The sequence below is a fragment of the Mesocricetus auratus genome, unplaced genomic scaffold (assembly GCF_017639785.1).
Source record: "Mesocricetus auratus isolate SY011 unplaced genomic scaffold, BCM_Maur_2.0 Super-Scaffold_100024, whole genome shotgun sequence".
In the NCBI taxonomy this organism is placed as follows: Eukaryota; Metazoa; Chordata; class Mammalia; order Rodentia; family Cricetidae; genus Mesocricetus; species Mesocricetus auratus.
The window spans coordinates 18,046,257-18,068,215 of record NW_024429205.1 but is presented as its reverse complement, the minus strand read 5'-3'; the positions used below and the strand labels follow the sequence as shown (position 1 = coordinate 18,068,215).

Sequence of the window (21,959 nt, the reverse complement as noted above, 5' to 3'; positions counted from 1 at the left end):
TGCAGCAGATAATCACACGCGGCAAGGCAATTGTGTTCTCCCACACGTGCGAGATAATATTCACAAATTATAAAGTACTTGTATTGGGATATACAAGTAACTCCTAATAGCAGAAAAAAATCTCATTTTAAAATTCATAACGTGATACTCTAAAGATACACAGATGAACTATAAGGACATAAAAACATGCTCACGCTGGCTATGGTTGTGTATGTCTTTCTTAGAGATAGTTTCCCTGTGTAGCCTTGGTTGTCCTGGAACTTGAATTGTAGACCAGGCTGGCCTCAAACTCAGAGATCCACCCGCCTCTGCCTCGAGTGCTGGGATGAAAGGTGTTCGCTAGCACGCTCAAGAGTTCCTTTATAAGGAGATGCAAATTTCCAAAATGATATATCCTATAGTTGAATAGACTTAAAAATCATTGACTATTTTTTTTGTGCCTGACAAAACAGCTACCTTGAGAACCCACGTCAACTTACACTGAGATTATCTTTGGAACTGGTATTTTATAACTTTCTATAATGAGTATGAATTATGAGTATGAATTGTCTGTGCCAAAACAATTTAAAACAAATGGCAAAGAACAAGATATAAATGTAATGAGTAAGTCATTTCTGAGGATCCAGTGTGATGAGCAACTTTTTACCGAAGCGGTTTGTTCTTTGGCAAAGAAGAACAAAAAGGAATATATTAATAAACCTCCATGCTATGTCTTAGGAACAAATACAATCACTGGGTAGGTACTAAAATATCACTTTTTCACATTTCTGAACATGAAATGAAGATAACATTGGTTAAAGAAAAGGCATCTAACAAATAATCATTCTCAAACTGAATGACAAATAATGACAAACGCATTCACACGTAACTGTTTTATACCAAGTGTAAATTATTTAACAGATCCTTTCAATGAACAGCACTTTACCTTAGAACAGTTCATTTAACCATTAGCAAAATATCACATCAAAATACATTCATGTTGTTTGTAGTTTATTCTTTCTTTGGCTCTTTGGGGGACCCGCCACCCAGGTCCCAAGTAAATCACACACAGAGGCTTACTTTTTCTTATGAATGTCTGGCCTTAGCATTGGTTTGTTTCTAGCTAGTTTTTCTGAAATTATCCAAACCACCTTTTGCCTCTGGGTTTTTTCCTTTTCTTCCATATATCTTACTTTCACTCTTATCATTCCTGGCTGGTGGGCCCCTGACATCATCCTCTCTCCTTGTTCTATCTTGCTCCTTCTCATTTCTCCTATCTATTCTCTCTGCTGGCCAGCCCCGCCTATCCGTTCTCCTGCCTTGCTATTGGCTGGTCAGCTCTTTATTAGACCATCAGGTGTTTTAGACAGACAAAGAATCACAGCTTCACAGAGTTATAGAATTGCAGCACTAACAAAAGCAACACATCTTTACATTGTTAAACAAATGTTCCAGAGCATAAACAAATGTAACACACCTTAAATAAAATAATATTCTACAACATATTAAGGCACTAAAATAAATACACATACTGCACTGTCAATGTTTGGAAACATGAAGTTTACTGAGTGAGACATGATAAAGTAAGGTTATTTTAGCTTTGAGAGCGCATAATAATCTAGCAAATCAGGATATGTATATCAGATATGTACTTCTGTATGTCCACCTTATAAGCAAGATAACTGACAGGTGACAAATTTGAAGCAATGACTTTGGTCAAATTGCATCCCACTCCTAAGATGCTCATTTATTTCAAGTTTTGCTTTCTTGGCATTTATTTTTCCAAAGCCAACCTGTGGTAAGGACTCTAGCAACTTCACAATTTTTAAATTTCAAGTAAAAGCTTTATCAGATGATTATCTTTAAGAACATTGTTTATGCTAACATTTTCACAGTTTAAAAAAAAACACCAGTTATTGCTGATAACTGTTCTTCCTATTGGAAACTCTCCCTGACATGTACTCTACAAGATACACAAGAAAACCCCCTGATAATTAGAAACTGAGAAATCCACAAAGGAGACTTTCTCTCTTTTTTGTAGATACATGAGAAATGTAGAAACATTCATAAATTTATAATATGACAAAATAGATTATAGTTGAGAGGTGGCAAACAAATGGCTAATTACAAATACTGGCTAAAAATAAGTTCCTAGTTTTGGGGGAAAATTTTTTGGAAGAGAATGAACTGTGGTTCTTGAATAATTCTTTGTTTGCAGTATGGTGGTGCTCTTTAATGACTCAACATACCTCAACCTCTACAATGATGGTCACAGCCTACCATACACACCCTAACTCCTTGAAGATCACGCCCCTCACCTATTTCCACCTGTTACATGAGTGAACACCTGCTAAAGTCAGGGGCCAGCATCACACCCTGGGGAAAACGATGAGCTGGCCAGTCTTCCCTTTCTGCCTCCTTCAGCAAATCCTACCGGCGTGCGCCACCACAACCGGCCAGTCTTCCCTTTCTGTAAACATGGCTCTGCACACGCAGGGCCATCATTCTGTACCTCAGCGATAGCAGTGTACAGATTAATTTCTTCCAGAACTCATCCAATGGCAGCAGTGACCTACACTGATAAGAGGGACTTCCGTACATACTGCCTAAGCCTTCTGGAGGAATATAGCTGCTGCAAGGAACTGGCTAGCCGGCTACGCTATGTCTGCACCACAGTAGACAAGTTGTTGAGCTCAAAACTCTATCTGCAACTGCCTCAAGGCCTCCTCCTAGGCCTCTGTCCTTTGGACTGGTGTCCCTGACCCCGGGGGCTGGATGTGGAGCAAAGCCCCCCTTGAAGGGGTTGCCATGTACGTTGGTTTTTATATGCTTTATATGTGTTAATGTTTCCTTGCCCTCAAGCCCACTGTATGAATTTTATATGTATTTCTCTTGAATTTGGTACTCCCTTTCCTTGTTTTAATATATTATCTTCATATACTTAAATAAATATGCATTCTGTTTATTAAAAATGATTTAAAAAAATATATATACTTGGCTGGGGATTAATTGAACCTAGGGTTTCATAAATACTTGGCAAATACTCAACTATTGAGCTACATCCCCAGCCCATAAAATTACATATAAAAGGTATAGAAAAGTGTGTAGGCACCCAATACTAACATTGTACTAAGCTACACAATTTTATTCCTAAAACATTATTCATCTTGGACACTGTTGCCTAATTAATATTTGAATATCTCTTGCCATCACAGAGTGAAAACTGAGAAGGTTTAGGCAACGTAATAATTACACTGATGCTTTTAACAAGTCATGTACAATATTTCAAGTGATGCTATTTAAAATTGAGATAGCTAACATTTACATTGATATCTGCTGTTTGGAAATAATGTTTCAATGCTAATGTTGTAGACACTTTGCTAATTTAGACCACATTGAGATTAATGATACAGCTCTTTAATATGTATTGGTTAACTAGTATTTGAAAATACTTTTTTCTTAGCGGCCTTTGAGAAACATGCATCAACTGTGGTTTCTAGGCATACATTACTCTCTAACTCATAAGGAATTAAGTAGCCCTCAAACCTCAAGCTCAGTCAAACTGACTTCTGTCTCCCACTTCTGCATGTCCACTTCCAACCATCATTTCCCTGTCTCTCAAAAATCAAAACTGTCAGAGGTTTCTAAAAGGCTCAGAAGTTATCTGGAGTCTCTGAATGATCACAGCATTCTGCAAATCTGCTTCTTCCAATGTGAGTGTCTCATCCAGAAGTGTGAGGAAAGGAAGAGCCGTTGCTAGGGCGAACGGGGGGCTTCTCTGAGATCCTTGGTATTTTTCAATGAAGTCTTTGATGTGGCTCACCCTGCAAAATACCACATATTATTAATTTATGGAAACCTGATCTGAACTAGCTAATTTAAGGCAGCATCAACTTGTATAAATATTTGGATTTGTTAAAATAGAGAACAGAGAAAGGTTTGTTTTTTTTTTTTTCTTTTCCGAGACAGGGTTTCTCTGTTTTGTTTTGGAGGCTGTCCTGGAACTCGCTCTTAGACCAGGCTGGCCTCGAAGTCACAGAGATCTGCCTGCTTCTGCCTCCTGAGTGCTGGGATTAAAGATGTGCGTTACCAACACCCGGCCAGAGAAAGTTTTATATGATACAACTAGTCATTTGTTTGTTTTTTAAAGCAGTGCTTGGATTACAGGCCAGTGCCCAGTAATGTGGTGCCTGGGGATTGAACCCAAGGCTTCCAGTATGCTAGGCAGGTACTTACCATCTGAGCTACACAGCTATATTCCTAGCAACCTATCCCAAGCTCCCTATCCTTTGGGAATGAACCCAGAGGCTCAGACATGCTTGCCAAGAACTCCTACTACTCAGCTGGAGTTCAAGTTCTAGGTAACCTCTTCTCTCTCTCTCTCTTTCTCCCTCCCTCCCTCCCCCCCCCCTCTCTGTGTGTGTGTGTGCGCGCACTCTACCAACTGAGCTACATCTACAGCCCATAATCATTGCACTCTTGAATGTGAATCAAAGTTAATTCATCTTTGTGAGTTTTTCTGTTTTCTTTGTTTTTTAAGATAGGGTTTCTCTGTGTTCTCTGAGGTCCATGTTCTTCATGTACCAGCTGTGTCAGTGACGCAAACTTTTTTGTACCTTTCAATGACGGGGATTAAACCCAAGATTTTGTGGAAGCATCAAGATGCACCTCCAATCTAATGTAAAATCTATTTTGTCAAGATAGGGTTTCATGGAGCTTTGGCCAGTCTCAAACCTGCAATGTGGCCAAGGCTATCTTTGAACTTTCCTGATCCTCCTGCCTCTACTTCCTAAGCCTGGGATACAGGAGATCCTATGTTAAAACCAAATGAAAGCTGGGTGGTGATGATGCACACCTTTAATCCCAGCACCCGGGAGGCGGAAGCAGGAGGATCTCTGTGAGTTTGAGGCCAGCCTGGTCTACAAAAGCAAGTTCCAGGACAGCCTTCAAACCCACAGAGAAACCCTGCCTGAAAACAAAACAAAAGAAAAAACAAAAACTATATAAAAGATGAGGAAAAAATGCCTGTAATCCAGAGAAAGTTCAAGGCCTGTCTGGCAACTTGGTGAGAAATGTCTCAAAGTTAATGCAAAGTAAAAAACGGGATAGGCCTAAAAAACACCAGCCAGCCAACCTACCCTAAAGAAGAAATGCAAACTTCAAATGCTGTAACAGTGGGTGAAAGCACCTGTTGCCAAACCAGATAACCTGAGTTAGTGCCCCAGGACTCACAGAATGGGAAGAGAATAGATTCTCACAAAGCAGTTTTCTGACACCCCCACCCAGGCACTGTGTACTCCCTACCTAACCACCTACTCATACAAGATAGATACATACATAGAATGTAAAATAGCAGAATGAATATTTAGGCCAGTCTGGTCTACATAATGAGAGTTCTAGGCCAGCTAGGGTCACAAAACAAAACAACAGAACAACAACAAAAAAACCAAACAGCAAAGAAAACAACTACTCAGGAAAAAACAACACACGCATGCTTGTGCACATATGTGTGAGTGAGCAGCGCGCACACACAAAGAATAAAGAAATTCTCAGTAAAGAGAAACAAAAGAGTAAAGATGATAGCTCTAAACCCACACACTTGGGGAAATTATGTATCACTCTAGCCAGGAGATGCCTCAGTGAGCATGCAAACCTGAGGAAATGAATGCAATCCACAGAATCCATATAAATGTGAAGCAGAGAACCAGCTTCACAAGGTTGTCCTCTGACTGTCACACCTCTTCCCCATTATATACATGCACACATAGCAATGAATAGAAAACACAGAACAAGCATTCCAATAGAAAAAGGAAAGTCTGAAGCTTGGTATGATGGGTGGTACATGACTACAGTCCCATCATTCAGAAGGTTGGGCGAGACAGGAAGACTTCCATTAGCCTGAGGCCAGCCTCAGTTACACAGTGAGATGTAGGATAAGACTCTGTACTCATAAAAGGCCGGGTGGCGATGACACACATGCCATTAATTCCAGCACTTGAGAGGCAGAGCCCAGCCTGGTCTACAATTCAAGTTCCAGGACAGCCAGGGCTACACAGAGAAACCCTGTCGTGAAAAACCCAAACCAACCCAAATCAAACAAAACAAGTCCTATCTGGGCATGGTGGTACAAGCCGGTATTCCTACACAAGGGCGGTTAAGACAGTATTGTAAACTGAAAGTCATCCTGAATTATAGAAAATTCCAGGTCAACCTGGGATACAAACAAGCAAATAGCCCATGCAAGCTGACTAACCATTCACTTAATAAACACTGTAAGCCAGCTAAAAGTTTTACTGTAGAGACCTTAATCTACCAACAGTGAGGGAGACACACTTTATCCCCTATGAGGTACATTACTCAGAAAAATACAAGAATTTTACCTCTGGGGGACATAGCTTCAGATAGACAGAGCAAACTGGGTGTGGTCTGGACAATGGCAAAGGAGTATTACTCATGTCTAGGAGTTTAAAACCGAGCAGGGCAAAAAAGTGAGACCCTGGTTCATAAAAACACAGATGTAGGGAGGAAAGAAAGTAGTTCAGGTAAGCAAACATATGCTAAGAGATTAAAAGGTAAAATAGTCAAATTCCTAATTCTAGTTGGTGATTTTAGTATAATCCTCTTGGCAACTGGTAAAGTAAGTGAAAGTGCTAGGTATGTATCATGAAGGAAGTCCTGGGTTAAATCCCCAGCGTGCACTGTGTATGCTGGGCAAACACTAATTAAAAAAACAAAAAAACAAAAAACAATGTGGATCTGGCATAAAGATAAACACATCAGGGGCTGGATAGATGGCTACTATTTCAGAGAACCTGGATTCAATTCCCAGGATCCATATAGCAAGCAGCTCACAACTAGCCGTAATTTCAGTTTCAGGGGATTGGACCCCTTCATACCAACACACATAAAATAAAGTAAAAAAAATATAAAAACAGCCGGGCGGTGGTGGCACACACCTTTAATCCCAGTACTCGGAGGCAGAGGCAGGTGGATCTCTGTGAGTTCGAGGCCGGGCTGGACCAACAGCCTCCAAAACAATACAGAGAAACCCTGTCTCATAAAACCAAAATAAATAAACAAACTAACAAACAAACAAACCAAAAAAACCAACAGATCATCGGGGCAGTGGTGGCATACGCCTCCTACCTCTTGGGAAGTAGAAGTAGGTGGATCTGAGTTCAAGGTTAGTCTGGTCTACAATGAGAGTTCTAGGGCAGCCAGGACTGTTACACAGAGAAACACTGTCTCAAAAAATTCAAAATACAACAACAACAAATGGAATGGAGAGTCCAAAGAAGATGCAGGCATCTCATTTAAAATGGACACCATGGAAGGAGAGGAGAGGATAGACAGATAGACCGTTTTCTGTACAAACAGAACATGGCCAGTAGAGTGTAATTCTGAGCAACACAGGTGCATCTTGTGCTTCTACAAGAACAGGGTCAGCTCCTTTGATGGTTTAAGAAAGTGGGAGACAGAAGAAGTTAACCCAGAGCCAGTGACCTGGAAATGAGCCCAGCAGAGATCCACAAAGCATACCAGGAAACACAGGAGAAAGAGACTGTACAATTATAGTGAACTTGTGTAGCCTTGGCTGGCCTGGCCTGGAACTCACTATGTGGACCAGGCTGGCCTAACTCAGAGATCTACTGCCTCTTGCTTCCCAAGTCCCAGTGTGAAGGGCCTATACCACCACACCCTGCCCTGTTCTGTAACTTTTTAAAACTCAGTATCATATTTTATGGGATTTTTGTGACTGTACTGTGCAGCAGGAAGATTAACACATCCGCATAAATAAACTTAAACTTGGACTGTTGCCAATGAATAAAATGGATAAACAATTATTTATGTATGGTAGACAAAAAATTGGGCTGGGCTGTAGTTTAATGGTAGGGCATATATGCCTAATGAATATGAGGTACACGGCAATAAAAAAATAGAGAGAATGAACTAACTACAGTACAGTCAACATGTAAGAAACCTATGTTGCTCGACACATTAAAGTTGGAGAGCTATTTATTTAAAAAAGCCTTCATTAGTTCTCAAAAATCAGCATTATCTAAATTTAAAAGAAGAGATGAGGCCAGGCGGTCCTTTAATCCCAGCACTCATGAGGCAGAGGAAGGCAGATCTCTGTGAGTTCGTGACCAGCCTGGTCTACAAGAACAAGTTCCAGAATAGCCTCCAAAGCCACAGAGAAACCCTGTCTCAAAAAACCACAAAAAAAAAAGGAGGAAGAGAGAGAGAGAGAGAGAGAGAGAGAGAGAGAGAGAGAGAGAGAGAGAGAGAGAGAGAGAGAGAGAGAGAGAGAGAATTTAAAACTGGAAAACCAATCAGTCAAGCACTCAGGATTGACCTGTGAGAAACGTTGAATCTTTGGACAGTCCTTTCCCCATTGGCCAACCAGATCTGGATCCTGGTGATGGGCTCCAAGTTGTTCAGTGGAACGGCAGACAAAGTACCTTCATTTTCAGCTTCAACACTCTTTGCTTTAGAAACGATTTTTGGTGTAGCACTAAGAAAATCCAAACAATAAAATCAGATACATGTTCTCTCATAAAAATTTTATATTAAACTCAGTTTCTAAGAGGAGTTTTATAAGTCACAACTCCTCCCTTAGTAATAAATATGTTAGTTATGTTCACAACATATATGTTCTAGGAATTAAATGAAACTATGCACACTCAATTAATCTGTAAACTTACAGAATGACATGTAAATTAGCATTACCTGGGGTACAGAAGAGTGTCTTAAAAGAATTACTTTCTCTGTAGAGGTTAGTCCTTGATTAATCAAGGGAAAAAAAGCATTTTATTTTATTTTATTTTTGGTTTTTCGAGACAGGGTTTCTCTGTATTGTTTTGGAGGCTGTCCTGGAACTAGCTCTGTAGACCAGGCTGGCCTCGAACTCACAGAGATCCGCCTGCCTCTGCCTCCCGAGTGCTGGGATTAAAGGCGTGCGCCACCAACGCCCAGCCAAAAAAGCATTTTAAAAGGTATACCTAGAAGTAAAGTTGAAAATGTATACACCTTTCCACTACTAATAAATGAAAATAAAGGATTGGGTATGTACTCAGTTGGTAGAATGCTTGTTTAGCATACACAGCTACACAAATCCTTGGTCCAATCTGCAATACCAATAAAACCAATCATGTGGCAAACATTATAATCACAGCACTGGGGGATGGAGGCAGAAGGACCAGAAGTTCAAAGCCATCCTTGCATATATAAAGACCCTACTTAAAACAAACAAAGCAAACTAGAACCAAATCAGCTTAAAAAAAAAATCTCATTTGGGAGCTGGGGATTTATTTCAGCAGTAACTATTTGCCTTACATGTTTTATGGGCTCTTGGTTAGAGCCTCAGCATCAGGGAAAAAAAAATCACTTTCAGCTGCAGAAACACTAAATTCTATATGGTTAAAATAGTGAGGAAAGTCGGGTGTTGGTGGTGCACGCCTTTAATCCCAGCACTCGGGAGGCAGAGGCAGGCGGATCTCTGTGAGTTCGAGGCCAGCCTGGTCTACAGAGTGAGTTCCAGGACAGCCTCCAAAACAATACAGAGAAACCCTGTCTCGAAAAACCAAAAAAAAAAAAAAAATAGTGAGGAAATGTCTGTCACAACAGCCACACTCACCTTCCCAGTCTGTGGCCCTGCCCTGAGAAGGGCTGGAACACAGGCTTTGTAGACACGCAGACTTCATGTTTTTTGTCTTCAACTTTAACATCCACCTCTTCTTTATCAAAAACTCCCCGTAATTCTGAAGGTAATTCCCTTTGAAAGAAAAGAAAATGATAAAGTTCCTGTTTTCCCTTTTTCTGAGATACACATTCCATATGCCAAAAGACCTATGTGATCTGTAGAAGTGTAGTGTATGGGCTAAGGAGGCAGTCTAGCTGGCAGGGCACTTGCCTAGCACGTGCAGGTCTTGGGTTTAATCCTTAGCAGCATATAAGCAAGCCATAGTGGTACTTGCTATAATCCCCGCACTTGGGACACAGAAACAGGAGGATTAGAAGTTCAAGGTCAGCCTAGACTACAACAGACCCTTGTACAGATATATAGGGCTGGTAAAGGTACTTGTTACCAAGCCTGATCACTTGAGTTTCATCTCTGGAACCCATATGGTGGAAGGAGAGAACAAACCCCTGCCAAGTTGTTTTCTGACTTCCAATATGGACACTGTGGCACACAGGAGTCTTATATGTATAAATAGATATATGTAAAAAATATAAATACATGAAACAAGATATCTCATAATTAAATAATAGAAAGTATTATCACCAAATATAAATACACAAACACTGAGAGATATAAAGTAATTTTAAAGACCATATGTCCAGTTATCAAATTCATCATTCTTGATTACATGCTGCTACTTTTTTGTTTTGTTTTGTTTTTTCTTTCCAGACAGGGTTTTTCTGACAGGTATAGCTTTGGAGTCTGTCCTGGAAATCACTCTGTAGACCAGGCTGGCCTCTCACTCACAGAGATCCGCCTGCCTCTGCCTCCTAAGTCCTGGGATTAAAGGCTGTACCACCATTGCCCAGCTACATGATGCTAATTTAAAAAGTTTTATTGTGTATGTGCTTGTGTGAGTATATGTGCTTATTTGTATGGCATTAAGGAATAAGTGGCAAGACTTTGGTTGACCATAATTCAAATTCCTAAACTTCAAAATCATAGCTGTAATCTGGGCTTGTTGGTGCATGCCCATAATCCCATTTGAGGCCAGTCTGGTTTACATAATATACTCCAGGTTAGTCAATATTGTATTTTGAGACCCAATATCAATAAAACAAAACAAAAAATTAGTTGTGGCTCTCTAAGGACCACAGCTTTCATCCTAGCACTAGGAAGGCAGAGGCAGAAGGATTTCTGTGAGTTCAAGGCCAGCCTGGTCTACAGTTCCATGATAGCAGGAACTGTTACACAGAGAAACCGTGTCTCAAAAAAAATAAAACAACAACAACAAAAGGGGTCTTGGGATGGGCATGGTCACCCATGTCTTTAATCCCAGCTCCCAGAAAACAACATGGCAGAGCACTGTTGAGTCCAAGGCTAACCTGGAGGGAGAGGGAGAGGTGGGCGTGGGGGGAAGAAAGATAAAGATCAATGATTCTTTCATATGAAACTAGTCTGAAATACCCTTCCACTATATCCTGCTTACCCCTTTTTGATGGAGTTCAGAAACTGCTGACTTGCACCATCAGAGTACCTTCTAAAGTCACCATTGACTGTGAATCCATTTTTCCACAATTTTATATTTACATCTACCTACAAGGCAGTAAAGAAAGGAATGAATTGTAAGAAAGGCTGACCCTGAGCTCACTAAATAGCCTATGCTGGCCTTGAACTCCAGATCCTCCTACATCAGCCAAAGTTCTGAGTTCACAGGCCTGCACTACCACACCCAGATAATGAATGACTTCATAATAACATATTAGTCATTTGGAAAGCAGTGGTCCCCTAAGTCATGAAAATCTAAATGTTAATGTATTTCCTTATAGGAAAGACATTATAGCTATTAAAATAACACTAACATCATGAAGAAATTCTGTAAGTTTGAAAATCTGTCAAATGCATGAAAGAGATTTCTCCAAATTCCTATTCTGGTTAAAAGTTGACTAAGGCTGGGGGGCGGTGGTGCACGCCTTTAATCCCAGCACTCAGGAGGCAGAGGCAGGCGGATCTCTGTGAGTTCAAGGCCAGGCTGGTCCGACAGCCTCCAAAATAATACAGAGGATCCCTGTCTTGTAAAAACTAAAAGAAAAAAAAAGGTTGACTAAGTAAAAATCTTTGCATTTGTAACACATACAGTTGTAAGTTGTCTTCCTTGAAGTACCAGGCTCACTTAATTAATTATTCTGTGAAAATGCCTGCCAAAACAGCCAAATCTAATGGGTACGTGTGTGCGCGTGCGCTCTGTATGTAGAAGCCAGTCATTGATGTCAGTGTTTTCTTTAATTGATATTTTATCCCAATAAAGAGGGGCTAAAGAGTTGGCTGAGCAGTTAAGAGCACTGGCTATTCTTTCAGAAGACCCAGGTTCAATTCCCAAAAACCCATATGGCAGCTCACAACTGTCTGTAACTCTAGTTCCAGGGGATCTGACACCTTCACACAAATATACATAAAGTTAAATAAATCATTAAAAAAAAAAAGATAGTTAGGCAGTCAGGAGTACTTGTTGCTGGTTTGGTTCCTGGTGCCTGCTCCACATCACATATTTAACTCTAGTTCCAGAACTGACACTCTCTGAGGGCAGCCAGCACACATGTGGTACATATATATACAATCAGACTTTGTTTACTTTTTAAACTATGTTTATCTAAGTTTATAACTGGTGCTATTATGACTGAAATATCTTTGACTGAACCTGGAGTTCACCAATTCAGCTAGACTGGCTAGCCATCCAGCACAGGGATGGTCTGTGTCTCTGCCTCTTCAGTCTTGGGAGTGAATCTTCTGGCTTTGTACGTATGTGGCAGTTGGGAGTCCCAACCCAGCTCCTCACACTTAGAGTGCCTGCCATGTAAACCTTGACAGCCATCACCTTGGCTCCCTTGCATCCTGAATATTCCAGCCTTGACCTAATTATGTGGCTGCAGACAACTCTGGACTTCCAGTTCTCCTGACTCTCCATCTCCTGAGTGTGGGGATTACAGATGCCTATGGTATCATCATCCCCAGTTTACAAAGTGCTGGGTTGACCGTAGAGCTTTGAGTCTGTTATGTAAGCATTCTATCAGCTGAGCTACCTCCTCAGCCCCATCACAGACATTCTTAACTGGAAGAAACATTTGTTTTGTAAATTCAAGTAAGTAATACGACAGTTTATAACTCGGTTGTGACTGCTCTGCTTCTTGCACAGATGCCAACAACTTTACCCATTGTTGCTTTTCTGACACCTGTGCAATTCAACATAATGAAAATAGTGAATAATAGCTTTACTATTACAAAAGCAGTTTTGACTTCAGGGATCCTCCTAGAGGTCAATAAGTAACATTTACCTGTTTCTTCTGTTCAGAGGGGGACAAGCATTTGGCCCCAACCTTCTCTGCTTCCTCAAAAAGGCTGTCAACAAAATATTCACAGCCCCTTTGTTGGTTATCACTGAGGGGTTGATTGTTAGGAGGTCCTGTTTCACAAACCCTAAAATTAAAATAAAGTAAAGTAAAATAAAAATCAAGTGCTGTAACTTCTAAGTTAATGAAGACATAATCCTGAGGAAGTCATTAAACACATTTTAATATAGACCATTTCTATAGACACTTAGGCTAACTTTTTGCTGTGAAGGAGTATCTGTTAGTCATTCAAAGATGTGTTTGAATAAATAAAATTAACCTTCGAGTAGGAGGCTGAGGCAGCAAGTAGCTGACAGGAAGTGATAAGGAGGAATCACATGCAGCAAGGGTTTTTAAGTGGGGGCAGACAAAGTAACACAGCTTCACAGAGTTAAACAAATGCAGCATAGAGGAATGCAACACATCTTTGCATCAGTAAACAGATGTTTCAGAGCATAAACAAATGTAACACACCTTAAAATAATATTCCGCAGCAACATGGTCTCCTATGTCTAAGACTGGCCACAAACCTTCTAAGCGGCCAATGATGGCCTTGAACTACTGCCTCCATCTACCAAGTGCTAGCTTTATAAGCAGGGGGCCACATCCTGAATTTATATGGTGCTGGGGACTGAACCCAGAGCCAATCATACCAGGCAAAACCCTTACCAACTAAGGTATATGCCCAGTCAAAGTACATTATTTTGAACCCTTTTTATTACTGCTATTTCCCCCCCACCCCTGGAGTTGCACTATTTTGCCAAAGCTGATCTTAACAGACTCAGGCTGCCATGGTGGCCCATGCCTTTAATCCCAGCACTCCACAGGCAGAGGCAGGAGGATCTCTCTGAATTGAAGGCCAGCATGAGTTTCAGGACAGCCAGGACTATATAGAGAAACCCGTTCTCAAAAAATTAAGACCAAAACCAGGAAAAAAAGAAGAAAAAATGTATTTAGGGCTCAGTAAATTGGCTTAGGTGGTAGAAGTACTTATTGTGTTTAATCCCAAGTTCCCACATAATTGTGGAATTAGAGAACTGACTCCACAAAGTTGTCCTCTGACCACACACACACACACACACACACACACACACACACACACACACACACAAAGAAAGGATATTAAAGAGAAAAATAATCAAGGTCATGAGAAGGAAGGGCTCTAGGATACAGTTAAAAGAACAAACTTTTACTACATTCATTGCATGTGATTATGGCTAAAAATTACAACAAACCACCCTCAAATATATTACTATTACCAATTTGCATAAGTGATCATATATAATTAAAAGCTGCTTTACTATTTCTGTCAGTGAGATGCAAAAAACAAAAAACCCAGAAAGAAAATAACAAAGGCATTAAACTCATTGCTTGGCTTAACTTACCATTCTTCTTTTATACTGTCAAGGTTATCTACTTCTTTCATTCTCTTTCTGCTACTGAAAAAGTAAAATGAAACAAAAGTTAAAGTTCTCAACTTTTAATCAAAACAAATTATCCTTATGTATCAGTATTCTTTAACATATAAGTTAGAATGTAACCATTGTTAATATTCAGGCATCTGTACTGGCCTGCCCTTGGGGTCCTGACAGGATATGTCCTCAGCTGCAAGCCACTAGGAGCACCTCCTGTGCACATTCGATACTTTCCCTTATAACAGGTGGGCCTTGCCCACCTATCTCCCATCTCTCTCCCCTTTCTCCTGCTGCTCCTGGCTTCTATCCGGTTCCCAGAGGCCCGACTCTCTTTTCTCTTCTCGTTTCCCATCCCCTTCCCCCACGAGAGCTCTATCGAATGATAGCATTTCTCTCCTGCCTTTTTTTCTTTATCTTTTGTAGAACAAACTCACAGAGAGATCCACATGCCTCTGCCTCCCGAATGCTGGGATTAAAGTCCTTCATCACAACCGCCTGGCCCTCTCCTGCTATTTTTAAAACAACAACCATAAAGTAATTCTAAAAGGGTTTGAACAACTGACCAAATTCACCACAGTCATTTTCATCTAGAATAAAACAAAAGAAACACAGCAGTGTGTGGTGGCACATGCCTACAATCCCAGACCTGGGAAGCAGAGGCAGGATGAGTTCAAGGCCATCTTCAGTTATGTTGCTAAAGATAAGTTTGGTCCTGAGAAAGACCCTGTTTCAAAAAAAAGAAAAGAAAGAAAGAAAGAAAAGTCTTTAACCTCTCCACTGGGGAAGCAGAGGCAAACAAATCTGTTAGTTCCTGGCCTTGAAGTGAGACCCAGTCTCAAAACAAAATAAAAAGGTGAGGGGCTGGAGAGATGACTCAGTAGTTAAGAGATAGTATTCTTTCAGAGGACCAAGGTTAGATTCCCAGCACCCACAGGACAGCTCACAACCACTGGTAACTCCAGTTCGATTTACACCTGTACTGGGTGGTTGTGTGTGTCAACTTGACACAAGCTGTAGAGTCATCGAGGAAGAAGCCTCAGCTGAGAAAATGCCTTGAGATCCAGCTGTAAGGCATTTTCTCACTTAGTGATCAATGCAGGAAGAGCCCAGCCCATGATGGGTGGTGTCACCCCTGGGCTCTACGGGAAGGTGGACTGAGCAAGCCAGGGAAAGCAAGCCAGTAAGCAGCACCCCTCCATGGCTTTTGCATCAGCTCCAGGGACCTGCCCTGTTTGAGTTCCAGTCTTGACTTCCTTGAGTGATGAACAGCAATGCTGAAGTATAAGCCAAATAAATAAACCCTTTCCTCTCCAACTTGTTTTCTGGTCCTGGTGTTTCCCGTCTCCACAGCAATAGAAACCCTAAGGCACCACCCTCTGACTTCTGAGGGCAGGTGGCACATACATGGTGCATAGACATTCTTGTGAACAAAACACTTGTTTACATTAAGAAAAAAAGAAAAAGATTCCACAAACACACCAATAGTAATATTTTAAGTGGTGATTTTTTTTTTTTTGGCTTTGAGTTCCCTCTCTGCTCTGCAGAGGGTCTTTTCTGTGTCTGTTATGTGTTTCCTCATCCCCCAACAAACACCTTTCTTCAACTGCTAACATTACTATTTTAAAGTTTTTTCTTTCAGCTGTGTGTATGTGTGCAAGTGTTCATGTAGTATACTCATGAGGGCAGCATGTGAGGCCAGAGGCTCCTGGATGCTTTCCCATCACGTTTGTGTGTATGTGCAGGCATGTGTGGGGACATGTGGGAGGTCAGAGGGCAATTTCAGGTGTTTCCTTCTCAGATACCACCCACCTTATTTCTTCAGGGAGAGTGCCTCCCTGGAACCTGGGGCTCACTGATTCAGCTACTCTGGAAAGTCAGTAAACTACAGAGATCCACCCGTCTTTGTATCTACAAGTGTTGAGATTATTGGCACCCACCGTAACTTTTATGTGGAAGCGGGTGATCCAAATACAGGTCCTCAGCTCCCCCAAGGAATGTACTTTATTGACTGAGTCATTCTGCAGCCTTCTAAAGTCTTTTCTTTCATTTGTTTTTCTGAGACAAGGTCTCACTATGTAGCCCTGGATGGCCTAGAATGTTCCAAAGACCACATCCCCATGTGGCTCCTCATTCAAACCAACTTCTACACTTCTATCAGAAGGGCAGAGTCAGAGAAGTCTACAGCAGTCTACAAAATGAGGTAATAAGCAATGAGCCACATGGCAGAACTTAGGTAAGAAATGGGTTCGTTTATGTTGTAAAAGCTAGTTAGTAACTAACAAGCCTAAGCTATCGGCCAAGCACTTATAATTAACAGAAGTCTTAGTATCTGGGAGCTGCTGTCAGGACAGAAACTTCTGCCTACATATGATTTTTGGACTTCCTTGCAGAAAACCCTTCAACCATTCCAACTGCTGTTAGAATAAGTTCCAAAGTTGGGCGGTGGTGGTGCACGCCTTTAATTCCAGCACTTAGGAGGCAGAGGCAGGCGGATCTCTGTGAGTTCTAGACCAGCCTGGTCTACAGCCTCCAAAGCCACAGAGAAACCCTGTCTCGAGAAACCAAAAAAAAAAAAAGTTCCAAATCATTTGGGCAATATTACAGAGAACTAATATAGTTCTTTATATTTTAGTAGTTTTACCATAGCTGCACTTAATAGGTTGTAATACAAATATGTTCCCTTAATTGTACCCTTAAAGGTCTTCATTGTTATGACTGTCACTACTACTAGATATTTGATGAAATAATCATACATAATTAAAAATTACTTTATTTCTGTCAGTGACTTGCAATGAAAACAGAAAGATGATAACATAGGTTTCAGCTCCAATGGCACTTGGGGTCCAAAAATTCTGTCTAGGCCCAGTTATACCAGAACTATAGGAGGATTTCTTCAGGTTCGATAAAAGACAGCATCTTTCAGGAACTTGTGAAACTGGTTCCCATTTATCAAAGAGTCATTTCCCTTACCTCTGGCAGAAGGGACATATGACTTCATTGAGGTACACCCGTGGCTGCATATGAAAGCCCACACAGACCTCCAGTCTCCCTCAGTCCCTATTCACTAGCACTTGTTATAGCTTTCAAAGTCCACACTAACCACCCCAGGCTTCCCTTCTACCTCTTTGTTCTCTTTATAATGGCAAGGACATCCCCCCTGCCTGGCTATTCCTCTTGCTCTCTAGCTGTTCTCCCTTTCTTGTAGATCCCTGGCCATGTCCAGTCGGTTTCTCTTTCTTAAGCACAATAAAACCTTCCCCCTAACCATACCATCAAGCAGTCATTCCAGTGGTTTGTCTACTGTGCCTCCTTGAATACAATAATAGGCATTAGCGAAGAAATGCATTGCCTGAATTAACTTACCATTCTTTATAACAGTTTTGAAAAAAGAAAAGACTGTCCCAAAACCTGTAACATTACATAAAAAGGTGACATGGTTCTGTTGGGTCCTGAGGTAGGGCGAATAATGGAGGGCAAATCACCAAAGTCAGATAACAGAAGCAAACTTTATTCCATCACACAGGGTACCAGAGCTTCTAATTAGTTAGGGCCACAAGCAGGTCGAAATCTGACACTGTGACCAAGAGAAGAGGTCAGTTCTTTCTTTTTTTTTTTTTTTGGTTTTTTTTTTCGAGACAGGGTTTCTCTGTATTGTTTTGGAGGCTGTCCTGGAACTGGCTCTGTAGACCAGGATGGCCTCGAACTCACAGAGATCGGCCTGCCTCTGCCTCCTGAGTGCTGGGATGAAAGGCATGTGCCACCAACGCCCGGCAAGAGGCCAGTTCTTTATAGCATTAAAAAAAAAAAACATACACAGGGCCAGGCGTTGGTGGCACCTGCCTTTAATCCCAGAATATATGGAGTGGGGAAGATTAATGAAGAGAGAGGTAATGGGGTGGCGGTGTTTGCTTGGTACCTCCTGCTTGCCCCTGCATGACCCGGAAAGTTCTGTCTCTCTCTCCACACTCCGCTGGCTCAGAGTTTCCAAGCAAAGGAGGGGCAGCAAAAGCCCAGTCCATATTCTTGGTGGAACCGCAGCGTCCTCCCCTGAAGTTGCCAGCCTTCCATGTCCCTGCCTAAAGGGCTCAACTTTTGACCATACTTGGGCACGAACCCAGCTTATGGCAGACATGCCATCACCCCTTGCCCACAACTTATAAGGTCTCCTTGCTTTCGTTATTTTGGGAGTGGCTTCTCCACCCTCGACCTCTGGGACTGGAGAACCCGTCTGGGAGTTGCTTTGCTCAAATAAACCCGTTCTTGTACTTTTTCAATTCTTGATCTGGTTTACTTCATAGGTAGAGAATCCTATTATGGGGGGGGGGGCAAAAACCTATTAGGAGGAACTCCATCTAGGCAGCTCTAAGGAAGTCACCATCTATGTTAGGGTAAGACTTTGGTGACTTAGCCGCTTTGGCATCATTCATACTCCTATAAGTAAGTCCAATAAAGTCACTAGTGTGCCAAGGGAAGTTGAACTTCAATGGAATCCAACTCAGGTCTGTCAGTGGTGCCCTACCTGGGGTGATTGGACATATTTGTGTGTTCCTCCCCAGTAAAGGTTACTTAAGGAAAGTATGCAAGCAAGACTGGGTGTAACTCAGTGCTACAAGACTTAGTCAAGCTTATGAAAACACTTGGGCTTGCTGGGTGGTGGTGGTGGTGCATACCCTTAATCCCAGCAGAGGCAGGTGGGTGTCGAGTTTGAGGCCAGCCGGGACTACAGAGTTCCAGGAGATAGCCAGGGCTACACAGAGAAATCCTGTCTTGAAGAAAAAAAAAACACCCCCCCCAGTGGGTGATAAAGGCAAAAAGAGGCTGGAGAGATAGCTCACTGAGTACCTGGGATCACTTCCTAGTACCCACATGGTGGCTCGAAACCATCTGTACCTCTAGTTCTACAAGGGTTTTACACCCACTTCTGCCTTCCACAGGTACCAAGCACAAAAATGGTGCACAGACATGCATGTAAACAAAACACCTGTTGTGCACATGAAGCAAATAACATTTTTTCTTAAGAGTAAATGCTCAAGTAGTAACTGTTATCTACAGTATTCTTCCTCTTAGCTCTATGTAATCAACCTCTCCTGTCTACCTGTACACAATTCTGACTTTGGCATTTCACAATTACCTACCACTAATATCAGTGTTATCACACCAATATTCCCTGCATTAACACCGACACAACTCAGGAGATGACTCACGCCTGTAATGCCAGTACTTAGGAAGCATAAGCAGGAAAATGCCTGCGTTTCAGGCCTCAATGGAAACTTAGAAAGTTCGAGGCCAGCCAAGGCTACGTAAATCCTGTCCCTAGGGGGAAAAGAGGGCATGGTGGTGCACACCTTTAATACCAACTCTTAGAAGACAGAAGCTGACAGATATTCCCGGCCAGCCAAGATTTGTTAATGAGACCTTGAACTCAAGAGATCCACCTGCCTCTCCAGTGCTGGGATAAAAGGCGTGCACCACCACCGCAGGTAGGGCTAATGAGACTGTTTTTTTTTTTTGTTTCTCTGTGGCTTTGGAGGCTGTCCTGGAACTCACTTTGTAGACCAGGCTGGCCTCGAACTCACAGAGATCCGCCTGCCTCTGCCTCCCGAGTGCTGGGATTAAAGGTGTGCGCCACCAACGCCCGGCTGACTGTTTTTAACAATACAGATCATCAGTCCCCTATTTTTTCATTTCAAATTACATACAAACGAACCAACACTGGAGGCCACTCTAACAATCATATTTGCAGACAAGTAACAAACTTGTATTACTACGAGTAAAAAAGGAGTGAGGGGGCAGGGCGCAAGAGAATTAAAAAATAAAAAAATTAGGGAAACAGCGAACATCAGATTTCCAGAATGTCAAAGCGAGCTAGGCAATGCGGGTGAAGTCAATAACGAGATGTCCAGCGAACAAGTCCTGTATTTCTGGAGTGCGCTCTGGGCAGCGTTCGTTCGTCTTTGGGAATGGAGACGTCTCGACCGCATCTAACTCCAAGTTTCTGGTCGCCTTCAGAGACCAGAGCGCGCGAGAGAAGCGCACCGTGCTTCCAGCGGGTTCGCGAGACTCGCAGAGCGTGGGAGCCGCAGGTCCGCACTCACCTGGGCCGGGCTGGGGCCGGGGTGGAGGCCTCTGGCCGCCGGCGTCCTTCCCCGGCCGCAGTCGTGCCGACTCACCGCGGCCCAGAAGCGCCGCGGTGGCAGGCGACAAGCCCGGGGTGCCGCCGGGGAAACGCCCGTCCGACCAGCTCAGCCCGCCGATCGCGGCGCGGAGCCGGGAGACTCACCTCAGTGCGCGGCCCCGCGGCCTAGTCCTCAGTCCGCGTGGGTCTGCAAGCGCCGCCGCCCGGCCGGAGCCCCTCAGGCCGGGAGCGTCCCGAGACCCTCTTCAGAGACCAGCGGCCGCGCCGCGGGGACGCCGTCCGCCTCCCTTAGTCTGCCCGACGCGCCCCGGGGACGGCTCCGCGCGGCTCTGAGGAGCGCGCCCGGCTGACGGGAGCGCGCCGGGGGCGGGGCTTCCCGTGGCGGGTCTGCTCAGGCCTCCGCTCGGCGCGCACTAATGGCGGCGGTCTCCTCCCTGCCGCCCGCCCCGCTGCTTGTCGCCTCCTTAGGAGGCGCGGAAAATGCCAGGAGCTAGGTGGGCGTTCACCTGAGAAAATTCAGCGTCGACCTGTTTCTTTCTGTGCCTCTTGCCTTCCTCGGACTTCCCTGCTTCCTTGTCAGTGAACTTCACCCGAGCCCTATTATCTGAAGAGTGACAGTTAAAGTCCCTCGCTCTTTGCGTTCTTGAAGGTCACCACAAAGACCACTCTTCCCTGTAGGGTTTATTTATTTACGTATTTATTTGTTTTTCGAGGCAGGGTTTTTCTGTGTGGCTCTGGCAACTCCCTGTTCACCAAGCTGGCCTTGAACTCACAGAGATCCTCCTGCCTCTGCCTCTGGAGTCGACTTCCTATAGGATTTAGATAAGACTCGGAGATGCCCCTTTGTATATTCAAGACACGGTCAAGGCATATAGATTCCCGATCTCTATAAATGATTAGCAGAACTTGTTTGTAATAACTGTGTGGTCAAAAACAGCTGCTCTGAGATCACTACACTTTAGTGAAGCATATTTAGTCCCCGATTCTCAGACTTTGGCACACCCTCAGCTTAAGACAGGAAGCACCACACACACACACACACACACACACACACACACACACTTTATTTATTTATTTATTTATTTGCTTGCTCCAGAAAGCACGTTGACCTTGTAATAAACAAAACTCTTAGGTCCTGTCTGGTCCACTGTCTACTGGTCCACTTTCCTCCACCCACGTCTTTCTGACTTCATTTATTCTTCCCTATACAAGAAAAGAGCCCCCCCAAAAAATAAGGAAAGCCCCTATCTGTCTAATTCAGGAACAGGGTGCAGATCTCTTAGATTTACCTGTATGCAATAGTCTCCTTTTCAAGACAGGGTCTTACATGTGTTCTGAAACTCACCATGTAGATCAGTCTG

The 21,959-nt window shown here is 42.8% G+C and overlaps 1 protein-coding gene across 2 annotated transcripts; it reads right to left on the bottom strand.

The window, feature by feature from the left end:
- Window positions 1-857: 857 nt before the first annotated feature.
- Ubxn2a (UBX domain protein 2A) lies at window positions 858-20,932 on the bottom strand. 2 transcript variants are annotated; one of them, XM_005079087.4, is made up of 7 exons: window positions 20,743-20,932; window positions 14,433-14,486; window positions 12,994-13,135; window positions 11,151-11,257; window positions 9,617-9,754; window positions 8,336-8,494; window positions 858-3,803 (listed from the first exon to the last, which is right to left on the bottom strand). In XM_005079087.4, the coding sequence occupies exons 2-7, from the start codon at window positions 14,471-14,473 to the stop codon at window positions 3,614-3,616; spliced, it is 777 nt and encodes a 258-aa protein (XP_005079144.1). In that variant the 5' UTR covers window positions 14,474-14,486; window positions 20,743-20,932; the 3' UTR covers window positions 858-3,613. The 2 variants fall into 2 exon arrangements, with proteins under 2 accessions (XP_005079144.1, XP_012975276.1); XM_013119822.3 differs by having other exon boundaries at window positions 14,433-14,483.
- Between the last annotated feature and the right edge of the window lie 1,027 nt (window positions 20,933-21,959).

Coding starts and splice junctions, on each gene's coding strand:
- Ubxn2a (XM_005079087.4), bottom strand. CDS start 14,473: ATGAAAGAAGTAGATAACCTTGACAGTATAAAAGAAGAATG. Junction 9,755..11,150: donor CTGAACTCCATCAAAAAGGG/GTAAGCAGGATA, acceptor TTTCTTTCAAAG/GGAATTACCTTCAGAATTAC. Junction 8,495..9,616: donor CAGGGCCACAGACTGGGAAG/GTGAGTGTGGCT, acceptor GGATTTTCTTAG/TGCTACACCAAAAATCGTTT.